This window comes from Mirounga angustirostris, unplaced genomic scaffold (genome assembly GCF_029215605.1).
Source record: "Mirounga angustirostris isolate CCGP_5_RB_7025 unplaced genomic scaffold, mMirAng1.0.hap1 SCAF_8, whole genome shotgun sequence".
NCBI classification, from domain to species: domain Eukaryota; kingdom Metazoa; phylum Chordata; class Mammalia; order Carnivora; family Phocidae; genus Mirounga; species Mirounga angustirostris.
In genome coordinates this window covers 47,122,534-47,137,408 of record NW_026991716.1, presented here as the reverse complement: position 1 = coordinate 47,137,408, position 14,875 = coordinate 47,122,534, and the positions used below count along the sequence as shown (strand labels likewise).

General features: G+C 39.3%; 1 protein-coding gene across 1 annotated transcript in view; it reads left to right on the top strand.

Moving 5' to 3' along the window:
• The window catches only part of PKHD1 (PKHD1 ciliary IPT domain containing fibrocystin/polyductin), a 453,232-nt gene that overhangs the window by 216,904 nt on the left and 221,453 nt on the right, over positions 1 to 14,875 (top strand). Inside the window, exons 47-48 of the mRNA XM_064597023.1 lie at positions 978 to 1,224; positions 14,054 to 14,231. Coding sequence (XP_064453093.1) covers positions 978 to 1,224; positions 14,054 to 14,231 — 425 coding nt within the window. The remainder of the gene's footprint in view (positions 1 to 977; positions 1,225 to 14,053; positions 14,232 to 14,875) is intronic.

Sequence of the window (14,875 nt, the reverse complement as noted above, 5' to 3'; positions counted from 1 at the left end):
TCTTGAATGCATGACTTAATTCACTGCATGGACTCTACAGGGATATGGAATGAAAACCTCAGGACCACTAATTATTTGTATCTTACTCTTTTTATTTCATTTTGGGCATATTTTATAATGTACATAACACAGAAATATAGTAGCAAATGTACTGAGGTCCTATGTGTACTCAGTTTTTACATTTTAATGACAGGGGGGTGGGAATTAGAAGGCCCAGGCAGCTGGACCAGCAGCAGTACTGATGAATCACATGCAGGCGGGTGAGAGAAAGACCGCAAAAAGTGTAGTCCTACCGCTGATACTTAAAAAGGGTGCTGCTATTACCATTTGCCCACGTGGTTGATTGAACCTTGCTTTTGAGGGTGAATATTTAAAATACGAGCCTCATAACAGATAGGGTTAGACTCCCTATAGAAGAACTAGAGCCGAAAGATCGAATGACTGAGCCACGACCCCTTTACAGTTAGTAACTAGTAAATTAGTGTTCTGCATCTCTATTTCCCATTGTACCCATTTCTCACCCTTGGCGCTGGTGGTGTTTTAAGCTGGATAAGTTTTGGTTGTGGGGACTGTCCTGTGCAGTGAGGATGTTTAGCAGCATCCCTGCCTCAACCTACCGGATACCAGTAACACTGCCATTCACCCAGCGTTGATAGCCGAACATGGTTCCAAACAGTACCAAATGTGCCCTAGAGGGCAAACCCACCTGGTTGAGATTCACTGCCTTAGAACACAGGCTGCATGAAGGCAATGCCAATCCTGCTCTTGTTTCCCTCTGTGTTTTTAACGCATACCACAGAGCCTGGCATACAACAAACACTCACGACTTTTTTCCTTGAATAAATAAGGGAGTGAATCATTTACCTGTATAAATATGCAGTTTAAAGTACTAAAAACATCTCAGTGAATTCACCTGTCATATGTTATAATAGTCTTTTGTGCCATGTGTAACAGTCTTTCTGTTTTCCAATTTATAGGTGGATTTACTGTGAAGACCAACCAGCTAAAGTTTATAAACTCTCCGAACTTAGTAGCATTTCCATTTCCTCATGCAGCAATTTTGGAAGACTTGGATGGGTCTCTGTCTGGGAGAAATAGAAGTCATATTCTTGCTTCTATGGAAACTCTTCCAGCGTCTTGTTTGGTCAATGCAAGCTTCAGTCAGATTGTTCACGGCAGTGTCTGTGGGGAAGATGTTCTCTTTCACCGAATGTCTATTGGTTTGTAAGTTGACTTCACCATACTTTTCAGCTTGCCAATGAGCAGGCATATATTGTTCAGGCTGTTGGGGTTTATAGAAGGGAAATTGTTTTCTAGATTCTACTAGAAGTATTTAGTTCTATAAAAATGATATGGGAATACTTTTGACAGCTGTCAAATCATACGTTTATGGTCATTTTAAGCTGATTCAAGTGGCAGCTAACTTTCAATATCAGTGGGCCAGATCCCATAGCCCATGACCTCTTATTGACATTTTGAGCTAATGGCTTCTTCTTGAAAAGATTTGCAACCAATGGAGAATTTGAAAAGTATTTAAATTAGAAGTATTATTAAAAAATTCCAATAATGTCCATTCTCATTTATATACATGTACTCTCCCCAAGCTCTTTTTAAGTGTTCAGTATGCTCTGGGGAAGCAATTGCTGGTGCCTTCCTATTACTTGCAAAGTTGCTCCACTCCAGTTCATTTTCCTTGTTAATTTCATGAACTATTGGATCCGTATAATACATTTCCTATTAATATTGGAGCAAGGACTCCTTGGTTATGCTAGTCAAACTACCATTAAGTCAGCAGCTAGACTGTTTATAATGCATAATAGGATTGCTTCTGCCCTCTTTAATTTCCAGGTAATGACTGCTGAGTGTCTAGGGTTCTATCTTTTACCTATTTCAAATGCATTGCATATATTTAGCCACACTTCTTTCCTTCCATTGTTTTAAGTGTCCTAACTGCATGAATATTAAGTCAAGTCATTCAGCCAGACTATGTTGGCGTCTTATTTAAGCAGGTAAACTCCATGGTAAGTCAATGCGATCAGGACTGTGCAAAGTCTGCACTTTGATTGCATATGGAATCAGTATCCTGACATTCTTTTTTAGAAGCCATAGCAATACACTGCTAGCATTGACTAGTCTAAAAACTTTCCACTTTTGTTTCCTCAACTGTTTATTATTCTTTCAGATGTTAATGGGCCTTAATTCCAGCAAGCAAAATAACAATGTGGAGAGAGATTTTCATTTCTAATCATTTCAATTGTGCACAGCATACTTTCTGTTTTCAAATCAGGGATGCATCCTGAGTATTACTGCTATTTTAGTGATTTTTCCAAAGATGTTGTTAATGAGTGTTTGAGACTTATAAAAGATTTATTTCTTAAATACATTTTTTTTTCAAATGGGGGAAAATTAAAATAGATTTGTGTAGTTAAAAAGAACATGATACGCTTGTATATTTATTTCTTTGTGTTCTTGATACTCCTTTTTTATGCCCTCCTTTGAGAACTGGAGATTGTCTCTTAGAAAGATGCTAAGCAGGGGAATAGGAGGCACAGGCTTCCAGTTATGGAATGAGTAAGTCATGGGAATAAAAGATACAGCACTGGGAACATAGCGGTATTCTAATAGCATTGTATGGTGGCAGATGGGAGCTACACTTGTGGTGAACTTAACATGTAGGGTTCTCGAATCACATCTGAAACTAATGTAACATTGTCCACCAACTCTACTCAAATAAAAAAATCTAAAAATTAAAAATGAAGGGTACTTAGCAATATGGTGGTAAAAGGCTCTGCAGATGTAATCTTGTCTGAGCATCTATTCTTGGAGAACTTCAGAACAGGATATTTAGGTGCTTACCTTGGCAGGGTCATGATCCCAGCACTCAGGGACTGACAAGGTAAAAATGATAATAGTCCTGATACAATATTGTGAGGAGATTCAGAAGGGTCCTACTAGGATGAAAGACTAAAGACTTGTCTTGGTTTGGCTGGAATTTTCCCGGTTTTAAAATAGAAAATCTCATGTCCCAGCCTTGAGGAAACCAGGGTGGTTGGTCACCCTACTCCCTATGCTTCTGTTTAAAAAGTTTCAGGTGGACCTACAGGTCTATGGACAAATGCACAACTACCCCAAAATAATCCTCAGGGAAGTTGCAGCGCACTCCCAATGATATAACGTCCTTACCTCTAAGATAAGGTGACTGGATCCGATGATCTCTTAGGCCTTGCTAGTCAAAGTGCATCAGCATTACCTGGGAGCTCATTAGACATAGGGCATCGCAGACTCCACCACAGACATCCTGAATCAAAATCGCTAGGTGATTGATATTAAAGTTTTAGAAGCACTGCTCTAAGGTCCTTCTAACTTTATTTTTCTATGATTCTATCTCTAGCTATTTGTGCTCAGTGACTTGATCTCTGTCCCAGAGCATTATAACCTCATTAGGAACATGTCAGAGCTAATGAGCAATTTGAATTCAGCATAGATACAAACTTTGCTGCATTTCATGGTGAAAGGATTAATTTGTTGTGCCATTTGCCCTGAAGCAACCACCCTAAGAGTTGATTTACAAAGCTCCCACAGTCATGATCTTTGGGGGTTGCGTGTTGATGGAGATCTGATATGGCGCAAGCACCCTGCTGTCTTCACTTTCAGCTCTTCCCACCCTCCCCCTGCACGAGGCCCCCCAAGGGCAGGGTGTGGGGCCTCACAGAGCTACATAAACAAGGCATCCTTCCCCTCCCTGTGCCAACAACCAAGTGGCTGGAGTGTGATTTCTTTTTGGGAAGGCCCCGTCTATGGTCCAATTTCACTCTAAGGTTTTTGTTTGACATTGGAGACCTTCCATTTCTGTCCCCCACTACCTTATTGAGGTCTGATGGGTACCCTTGTTTGTGGCAGTTCCTGTTTTATAGCTTCCTCTGACTCCAGCTGGGTTGGCACAGGTGTATGTATATATTTGAAGTTGGTAATAATATTTAATACTTGGGTGAAGAAAAAATTCCCACTCTCTACAAGGCACATTCTAGTTCATGTTTTGTTAAAATGACAATGTGCTTGATCTGTATGAGTGCTGCTTATATTCTTGCTCTCACTCACCAACTGTAAAAGCATTTTCTTTATGTAGGAGCCACAGGTATTCTGCATAGTGTCCTTGTCCCAGCTTCTGTTACTACAAGTCTCATTCTACCCACCCCATCCTTCCTGATAAGACAGGGGTGGTGTTAGCCCTATTGTGTAAGTCAGGGCTTCATTTCAGAAAAATATGTCTGTGCCATTTTTCTCCAGAGGTCCCGTAATGATGATATGCCTCACATAATTCACTGATTCATGGATTCCCCCAAATTTAGACAGATATTTTCTTCTGTATAGGGATAATTACATGGAGCAAAGGTAATATACCAAAAGTTTGTTGTGTCTCCTTCTATGTCTCCTTTATAAGCGCTTCTCCCTGTCGCTTAAATGCTAATGTTGGGGCACCTGGCTGGCCAGTCAGTAGAGTGTGTGACTCTTGATCTCAGGGTTGTGAGTTCAAGCACCACACTGGGTGCAGAGATTACTTGAAAAAATAAATTAAATGCTGGCATTCCTTAGGGTTCTGTGAAGCACTTTCCTTTCTTCTCAAGTCATACTCTTCCCAGGTGATTGGGGTTATTTCACCACTTCAGTTAACATACAGTGATGTTTCCAGATTTTTTTTCCTCTAGTTTATACTGTTCTACTGAACTCCAGACCCATCTATCCAATTGCCCTTAGGATCTTCACTGTCCAATATTGTAGCCACTAGTCACATGTGGCTACCAAGCACTTAAAGTGTGGCTAGTCCCAATTGAGATGTGTTGTAAGTATAAATTATACTCCATATTTCTAAGATGCTGTGGGGAAAAAAAATGAGATATCTCAATAACTTGTTTATTTTGATTATGTTGAAGGAATAATATTTCAGATATATTGGATTAAATATATTACTAAAATTAATTTCACCTATTTCATTTTACTTTTTAAATGTGGTTACTATAGAATTTAAGGTAACACCTGTGCCTTGCCTTTCGGCTTGCATCATATTTCTACTGAGCAGCAATGCTTTCCACTAGAATATATAGTAGCCCTCTCAAACTCGACTTGTCAAACCTGAATTTATGTTCTTTATCCATAGGCTGTTGCGAATTCCTGGATGTTCAGGTGAATGCTTCAGTTATCTAAGCCAGAAGCATGGAGTCACCCTTGACTCATCTTTTACCTTATTTCCCACATAAACACCACCGACCAAGTCCTGTCCACTTTCTCTTGTAAAATAAAAAAAAATCCTTCTTGCGTCTTTCTACTTCTCTCCTTCCCAACTTCCCCTCTCTAGTCCTTTCACCTGTGGGACCACAACAGCCTCTTAGCTGGCTGCCTTGCAGTGACCTTATCCTTGAACTTCGTGAATGCAGATCTTGTCTTGCCATCCACTCTTTCCCTCGCTTGGAACTTTTTAAGAGCTTCTAGTACTTCCCAAAGAGAGTCCCACATTCTTCATGTCTTGCAGGCCCTTCATGGCCTGCTCCCTGTTTATAGGTGCAGCCTCTTTGCTCAGTGCTCTGCCCTCCCTTCCCTGCATCCTGTGCCTCAGCCACACTCACCTTCTCTGTGCCTTTCAGTTCATAAGGTTCAGTTTTCATGAACTCAGCATGAAGGTCATTTTCTCGGGGAGGCTTCCCTGAGTTTCCTGTACAGGTTTGGGTAGCCCTGCTGTGTGCTGGCTTTCTATATTTGCTCTACCCAATACTCAAAGCTCCAGTATAGCTCTACAGATTGTCCATCTCTTGTAGCTGGTAGGCAGAGCCAGGATAGGGTTTATTTGTTTGTTTGTTTGACTTACAGTGCCCAATATTGAACACACAATAACTCAATAAAATTAGTATTTAATAAATGAATATAATTGAAAAAATTGTGGATTCTCCCAGATTTTCTTTTCATATTCTTACTGTCCATTTCTCTGTTAGGACATGTTTGTGTGGAGTTGATGGCACTCAATGTTTGTTTAGAAGACCCAAGATTGAGATACTATCCTGACTTTATTTCTAAAATTCCTAGGGACATGTAATACTTAAAAATGTTCTTTCATAATATCTTCTGGGCTTTTGCTTCCTGAAGCTATCGGTTGACCAGACGATGTATTCCAATAGATGACTCCTTTTTTTTTTTTATTGGACATAAATTGGCTTTTTCTTTTCTTTTTTTTTCTTTTTTTTTTATTCTTATGTTAATCCCCATACATTATATCATTAGTTTTAGATGAAGTGTTCCATGATTCATTGTTTGTGCATAACACCCAGTGCTCCATGCAGAATGTGCCCTGCTCAATACCCACCACCAGGCTAACCCATCCTCCCACCCCCCTCCCCTCTAGAACCCTCAGTTTGTTTTTCAGAGTCCATCGTAGATGACTCCTTCTTTACTCTGCCCCTGTCCCACCCCTACCGAATTAGCAGTTTGTCAACATTTGCTCTTGTTTTCCTTCCCTGGTGGTTTAGATGCATCCAGCTGTGATGGGGAGAATAAGAACTCAATCCTCACCATTACCATCTGGGAATTATTATTATTATTTTCATTATTATTATTAGTAGTAGTAGTCTAGAGCACTCTATAGTTATTTCAATTGTCATAGAGTTATTCAATTATCAATAAATCAAACCCTGATCTCTCTCTCCTTGTTGACTGTATTAAGTGTGGGAGAAATTATAAGTTTATAAGATGTTGTAGATGGGCCAACCAGTCCCTCCAAGTTTATAGGATGTACATAAAATAGTCAGGACACAAGCATATATTTGAAATTATTTTTCAAAGACTAAAGAATAAAGAAGTAAGTAAGAATTATTTGTGGATACCAGCTGTAACTCCCCACCCTTCCTAAGGGGTGTTTCTCTGGACAAGGTGCTTCACCTTTATTTTTTGCTTCAGTTCTCACATCAATAAAATGGACACAATGGTATTTATCTCACAAGGTCATTGCCTGGCATATAGTGAGTACTTAATAAATGTCGTCTTTAAAAAGTCTCTATTTTACAGCTGTGATTTACAAAACAACATCTAAACATACTACTAATTGAATAAAATACTATAGATTTTATGTTTCTGAGAAACAAATGCCTGGCAAGGGAATTAAGTAAGCTCAAATGCAACTTAATCCAATTCTTGAAAAATAAGGAATACTTCCCAATGGTCACATGACATTGTACCAATCCAGCCAAACCTCCCAGCTACTCCTAGAATATGGAGTCATTCTGGACATGCTTTGATTCATTGTGCTCCAATACCTTCTACTTCTTTCTTCCTACTTCTGGAGAAGAAAAGGTTAATGTTCTTGTTGGTCACCTTGATTCTTAGATCTTGCTTAATATCCTCTCCTGTAGTGCTTGCGTTCAGTTTTTACCTATGTAACTGCTCTTAATGTGTCAGTGTTCAAAGTATGAGGCACTCCCTGCCTCTGCAAATGCAAAAGTAAAGAAGAGTTCAAATGGAAATTTTGGCCTAGCTTTTCCTTTAATAATCGCCTAACTCTCTTTCCTAGGGATAAAGGCATAGCATCAGTAATGGTATCTTTTCAGTTCTAAAAAAAAAAAAAAAAAAAGAGTGAGACAGGAAAATTCCAAGAAGTATCCTTTCTTGTCACCAGAGGTTACAGAAGCGGAAAAAGATCTAAAAATCATAATGGACCCCAGACTGAGGAATTTCAACAATACTATATGGTCATTCAATTTCATGACTAATAAAGGGCCATAGTAGCGAGCCGGTAAATATTTAACAACTAGCTCTCTAGAATAAAAAACCCTGATTTGTAGCATTTGCCCAGTTCCACGGTGAAAATATTCTCATATGTCCTATTCATGACTACCATCATGCTGTCACTGAACGAACACATTGGGAAGAAGGGCTGACAATGAGTAGTGAGTAAAGGTCAGTCAGCTCCACCACAGCACCAAGGGGGGGTGTGTGTGTGTGTGTGTGTGTGTGTGTGTGTGTAGAAGGGAAGACGAGTTTCTTAGTCTAACTTCCTACCTGATGCATAAAATTGTTTTTCAATATCCCTGAGAAGTAGTTGTTTGCCTTCTGGGGGCATAGCTCCCATGGTGAAATTCACATGTTCTGAGGTAGTCATTCTGGCTGGATCAACAGATCAAGAGAAGAGATGCAATCATGTATGAAGGATTATCTTAGGTAGGACATTAGCTATCTATTGCTTCTTTTCGTGGATTCAGATATAATAAGCAAGAAGTATTGTCCCAAGTATGCTGCCAAAACTATAGACGCCATCTTTGAGAAGGTGCTAGGTTGATTCAGGGACTTCTCTACAATAAATTATTATTGCTTTAGCCAACTCTGAAAAAAGATAAACAGAGATGGATATCTGCAAAATCATGGGAGGAGTGATGTTGGGGTGTGCCTGTCAGAAAACAAAGATTATTAAATCATATGGCTTCCTCTCTGCTTACCGGTTCTATTTGGTATGTGAATTTAAGGATTGTTAGAAGTTTGGGGGAAAGACTGAGTGTCGTGGCTTTCTTCCTTTTTTAGGTGTCTTACTCAGAAGGAGAAATATTTTTAAGTGTTCCTCAATCAATAAGGGGATATAAAAATTATTGATACATAGAAAATAGTCCTGGATGGTGGCAGGTCAGAGGTAGGATAGTGGTTTTCTGGGAAGGACTTGTTATGAGCTCAAGGTATTTTAAAGGATGTTCAAGCAATGCTGTGCCACAGAAAATTGTGGGCTGTGCTCGAAATTCTGATTTTGTCCTCTTTGTGCAGTAAAAGATGAGAGTGAGGGCAGCAAGCACTAATATTCAGGAGATGTAGCACCATTTGAGGCTAGTTATTAGGATGTGTCTGGCTTAGGAGATGTGTAATTATACAGGGTTTATTTCACAATTGTTCTGAATTGAGAGCATTTAGAGCTCAATGCAATGTTTGTCTTAATACACAGAGATATGGACCCTCAGGAAAAGTAAGCTAATGGTAAACACAAACCAGGGAGTTAATATTTGTTCTCACTGGTATTGTTGATTGCCTAACAAATCCTTTGTGGGCAGTACACATTCAACAGTTCCACACAGTGTATGGGCACTAAATTACATAACTGTTTATGCAACTAGTATCTTAAATTAATACTTAGGCTGGGAAGTTTTATCAGTGATAGTGCTGTATTTCTAAAGGAAAATATCCCTTAATTAAAAACAATCTCAGTTATTAAAAAAAAGAAGAGCAAAAATTAAGGCACCCCCTTGAATAGGAAAAGAAAAGGAAAGGCTTGTAGCCTTTTTGTCTCTTTGGTTATATACAGAGCTATTGCTGATGCAGAGGGAAGGGTTAACATTTAAAATGGACTGGTTGCCTCCTGATTTCTTGCACATAAAGCCATGAGAAGTTCAGGGAGAGACTTCTTCCCCTAGTAATGAAGCTCTCTGCTGCTAATGGCCCATGCAGACTCCCTTGGCTCCTCCAAATTAGAAATACTTTTGTGCTCCTTTGCTTCATTAACAGTAAAGAGAGGGAGATTGGTGGCTATTTAGGGCACAGGGAAATTGGTGGCTATTTAGGGCAAGTGAAAATTGTAGTCATTATGGTTAGTAAATTCTCTTCATGGTGTTCTTCGAGACTTGATGTTCTTTTGGAGCTTTTCAGAAGAGCCACCCCACCATTGTCATTTGGCCTAGAAGGAGAGGAGTTGATTTGACTTTGGATTTTTGGATCCCAGTGATGGTCAACACAAGGCATCTTGCCTATGGGGAGATGGGTCTTCTACATTTTGATTTTCTTTTCAGAATGAAGCTTTCCCACTACCAGCTGTAATGAAGGCTTCTTTGATAACCTCCTTCTCTACCTGGATTGAATTTTACAAAGCTGGTGCTGCACATGAGGACCTGTAAAATTGCATCCCACATAAACCTTAATTGGGATGGATGGGATGGCTTGATAGGACCAGGGCAATGCATGAAGAAGGAAGAGGAAAGGATAGTTTAGGATCACAATGTGCTATGGTGGGTCTCTGGTTGATCAGGGGTTAGCATCAGATGGCTGGATGCCACTTGGAAGGAGAAGGGCATCTAAAGGAAGGTACAATAGTCCCAGAAACAAATAGAACTGAATGAATGTTAGCATTTGGTGGTTTTACAATATTTGAAGAGGGGGTCATGTTTATAAGGGCTTTTAGGAACTAGGAAGTATGGCCTGAAAAAATGGCTCCTGCAATAATTGAAGTCACAATACATAGAAACTGAACCCAGGAGAAATTGTACCCTAAAGATTGATTTATAAATGGGATGCTGATAGAAATTTGAGAAATATTTAAATCTAGTCAAAATGACCTGGAGGGGGCGCCTGGGTGACTCAGTCGGTTAAGTATCTGCCTTAGGCTCAGGTCATGATCCCAGGGGCTTGGGATTGAGCCCCGCATCGGGTTCCTTGCTCAGTGCAGAGCTTGCTTCTCCCTCTCCCTCTGCCATTCCCTCTGCTTGTGCTCTCTGGCTCTATCTCCATGTCAAATAAATAAATAAAATCTTAAAAAACAAACAAACAAAAAGAAACCAAAATGACTTGGAGGATTCTTGGGGCCATACTGCTGAAATTAAGAAGCATTTCTGGAACTATCTACCCAATTGTATTGTAACATACTGAGGTAATATTTTCATAATTTTCAAGATGGTATGCATGATATCTTAAGTGTGACAAACATAGATTGCTAAGACACGTAAGTGACAAAAAAAAGGTTGGAGGAACTAAATGTGAACAGATGGATGAATTTGAACAAGTAGAAATCTTCTTTTGGTCTATAATTTAAAAAACTTTGTAAAAGTGGTTTAATTGAGAGCACTTGACTAGGATAAAAGAAATATCAGTTCATAAGGAAACCTTAGCGTTTTTTAATTTTAATTTTTTTCTTTAGCATTTTTTTTTAAACCAGGGCTCACTAGAGTGTAGATTGCTTATATATGTCCAGAAGAGGTTTTCTGACCATTATATATAAATGTTTTAAGTCTTCATGGCAAGCATCCTATTGAGATGGGGGTTGGCTGTATCAGGTTCTGGTAACTTATGATCAAATGGCTTGTCTTCTTCAATTGATAAGTTTATAAGAAATCTTCTCACCCTCATGTGGATTTTCCAGGTAGACTTCCCTGTTGGGGAGAAACATCACCAAGTATCAGTTTGAGGTGTATTGGTCCATTTTAACACTCATTCATTCAACAAATATTTATCAAATACCTGCTATGTGAAAGGCAGCCTTATTTTTTTGCTGTGAATTATTAAATGGGAATTCTGATTTATCTATGAGTCTCTCCTGGATTTAGTTCTTGTGATTCATTTTCCAGGGCCCATATGTTTCTGTGAAAACTGAAAGGATACACCTTCAGAATCTGAAATACTCAGAATCATTCTTTGGACTTTGAGGAATCCCACTTTACATACTGATCGGGATACTTACTCTAGCCAACCTGTTGACCTCTTTGGTATTTCTTGGTTCCAACTTTATCTCTTCTTTTTTTTTTTTTAAAGATTTTATTTATTTATTTGACAGAGAGAGACACAGCGAGAGAGGGAACACAAGCAGGGGGAGTGGGAGAGGGAGAAGCAGGCTCCCCGCAGAGCAGGGAGCCCGATGCGGGACTCGATCCCAGGACCCTGGGATCATGACCTGAGCCGAAGGCAGTCGCTTAACCAACTGAGCCACCCAGGTGCCCAACTTTATCTCTTCTTAATACATTTGTTTTACATTTATTTCTCAGAAGACTATTTTAAAAATATATCAGTTGGGCCAAATTGTGCTGGGTCATCTCCTGGGACTCCGGGACGTGTGGTTTCAGTTGGAGGAAAAGAGAGCCATGATGATTGAGGACAAATGGGTAGAAAGTACAAGGAAGAAAATTTAGCTTTCTAAAGATTGTCTAAAGATTAAAATCTAAAAATAAGCTCCATAAATGTAATGGTCTTCTATGTGAGAATGTGACGTCCCATACCTGGAGGAAGGACAGGCTGAAATGTGGAGGGAATTCCTACAGTGGGTTGAAAGTTAGAACAGATGATCTTCATGTCCATTCTGACTCTAAGAATACGAGTTTAGTATTATTCTTTGGTTCCAGTGTAAGTCCTGATACACATGTGAAAAACGCTAAGTGTCCCAAGCCCGATCAGAGAAAGTCTCTCACCCCAAGTTTCTAAAGGTTCAGTTAATGTTGCATCAGGAAATCTGGGAAAAGAGTAGGTTTTTTTTTTTTATTCCCAAATGCCCTGAACATTTTTCATCCTTTTCATTTTATTAATGAATGAATGAAAGAAACACACATATTCTTTCAAGAAATATGTATCAAATACTACATTGCTGGGGCCAGGGCTCTGCACCATGAAGGGTTTGAGTGTGTTCTTAAATGACCAAATATCCTGGATAAACTGCTAAGCATTAACATAAATAGTACAGAATGGCAAATCTGGCACATCTGAGGTTTGTTCCTTTTTTTTTAAGATTTATTTATTAATTTGAGAGAGAGACAGAGACTGCATAGGTAGGGGAGGGGCAGAGGGAGAGAATCTCAAGCAGACTCCCTGCTGCGTGCAGAGTCCAATGTGGGGCTCCATCTCAGGACCCATGAAATCATGACCCGAGCCAAAACCAAGAGTCAGACACTTAACCGACTGAGCCACCCAGGTGCCCCCTGAGGTTTGTTCTTAAATGAGCTGTGGTAGATATTAACTGGGCTTGGTGATGGTTACTGAATTATCTCTGAGTTTCACAGTTTTACATATATGTAAGATACATATTATTTACCTCCATTTTTTGAAAAAGGAAATGAAAGCTTAAAGAGGGTCAGTAATTTACCCAAATGCATCCACCTCGCGTATGTGGATATAGATTTCCAGTTTATGCCATTTGATCATAGTGACCAAGCATTTCATGCTAAAAACAGTTTCCTTTTTATAAAATGCACTGGATTGTAAATTGGCTTTGGATACGCTCATGCCACACCTCACTTTGAAAACCCAACATCCTCCTTCGTCTCATTTCCCTCTACTTTGAGAATTTAATTATCTGCCTGCAGCAAAATGCCACAGTTAAAGATTCTCATGAAAACCAAACCAAAGGGGGAAGGACAGTCATAATGTGTATTGATTTTTTTTTTTTTTTTTTTTTTTACTTTTGCCTTTTATTTTCTGTCCACTTTGACTTTCTTTTAGGGTCTTAGCATGTGGCTAAATCTGTTTGTTCTAGTGAAGTCTTAAAAATCACTTTCTGGGGTGGGTTGTGTAATTTGTAGAAATTAATAAATTTCCGGTTCTGCCTTGTAACATTCACATAATGCTTTTGCCATGCTCTGCCTCAATTTCCTAATTTGCTAAAATTCACTTCTAGAGATGCGTTCCATAAACTAGGAAATGGGCACCAGCTGCTTTAGAGAGAGCTCATCCATGCACTCTTCCTTCATATAACAGACATGGTTTGAGTGCCCATTGTGTGCAGATCCTGTGCCAGGGTGGAAGAGACCAAAAAGGACAAAATATCTCTAATTTAAAGATCTCTACTAGGGAAGGCTACTGAAGCCATTTCTGCTGGGTGGTTGGAGGTGGGCTTCTGAGATTCTAGGCATATTAGGTTCTGGGCCTCAGTCATTGCTTCTCATAAGAATATCTAAGAGCGATATAATATGTTCTCTGATGCTGATGAAATTGGTCTATGGCAGAATTCCGGACATGGACATTTCTTTATTAAAATAATAGTATATGGTCCTGGTCTGTATGAACTCGTTAAGATGGCATTTATCAGTGGTCTCAGATCTGAATGTCTCTACCTTCAACCCACCAGACCAGTGGAATGCACAAATGATCCAATGACATCTTCCCAACTGGGTTGTTTGAGCCACACAGTGATTGTGGAAAACTCCGTAGACATACAGACAAGATGGCCCAAGACATACGTGGAAAGAATAGAAGATGAATTACCACTGATGGGAGAGGAGTGGATTAGATCCAGAATGGACAAATAACTTACCCCCCATTTTTTTTTCTTTTTAAATCACCCTAGAGCTAATGCTCCAGATGTTTCTTACAATTTAACCATGACTGACAGCAGAAATAAGACAACCACTGTCACTTATGTACATGATACATTGTCTAACCTTTATGGCTGGATGGCTCTGCTCTTGGATCAAGAGACTTACTCACTGCAGTTTGAGACCCCTTGGATCAACAGATCTCTGCAGGTAACCCCAGGAACTCATTCACGGGTATGGTGCATTCCCTAGGGCTTCTTATTTTTCCACCTGTGAAATAGCAGTTTGCAGGAATTAGCATCTTCTGGTGCTGATAAGGAAAACTGTCACAGCATTTTGGCCTGATGAATGTAATCTGAATATAAGATATGGTGGTTATTTTTAATTTTAATTTTTTTAACTTAAAAATTTTAGAATCTGTTTGAATCTTGTCTTGAATAACACAATGGTTCTGCCTGGAATTTTAACATTATTAATACAATGAAAAATACCTTCTAAGCATTCTATAGAACTATATTATTAGATTAGGGGTTAAGAACCAATTTACCCCTTAGAGGAGTGTTTGTAGCCAGAGAAAAGGTCTTAACAAAGCATTTTTACATTGCATACTGCCACCTTGTGGTCAAAGATTAACTTGCAAATAAAGGTCTAGACCTTCATTGGGGTTGGTTGAAGGAGTCCAATAGTTAGGAGGCATGAAGATAGAAATAGCCATGTGGAAAGTGGGTGCATTTTCTGAAAAAAAAAAAAAAAAAAAAGCCAGTGGATTTCTTCAAGCTTCTCCTCTTCCTTTTAATGCATTTCTTTCTTCCTTCACATTCTCCTTAAAGTCATGAGAGCTGGTCTTAGGTGTG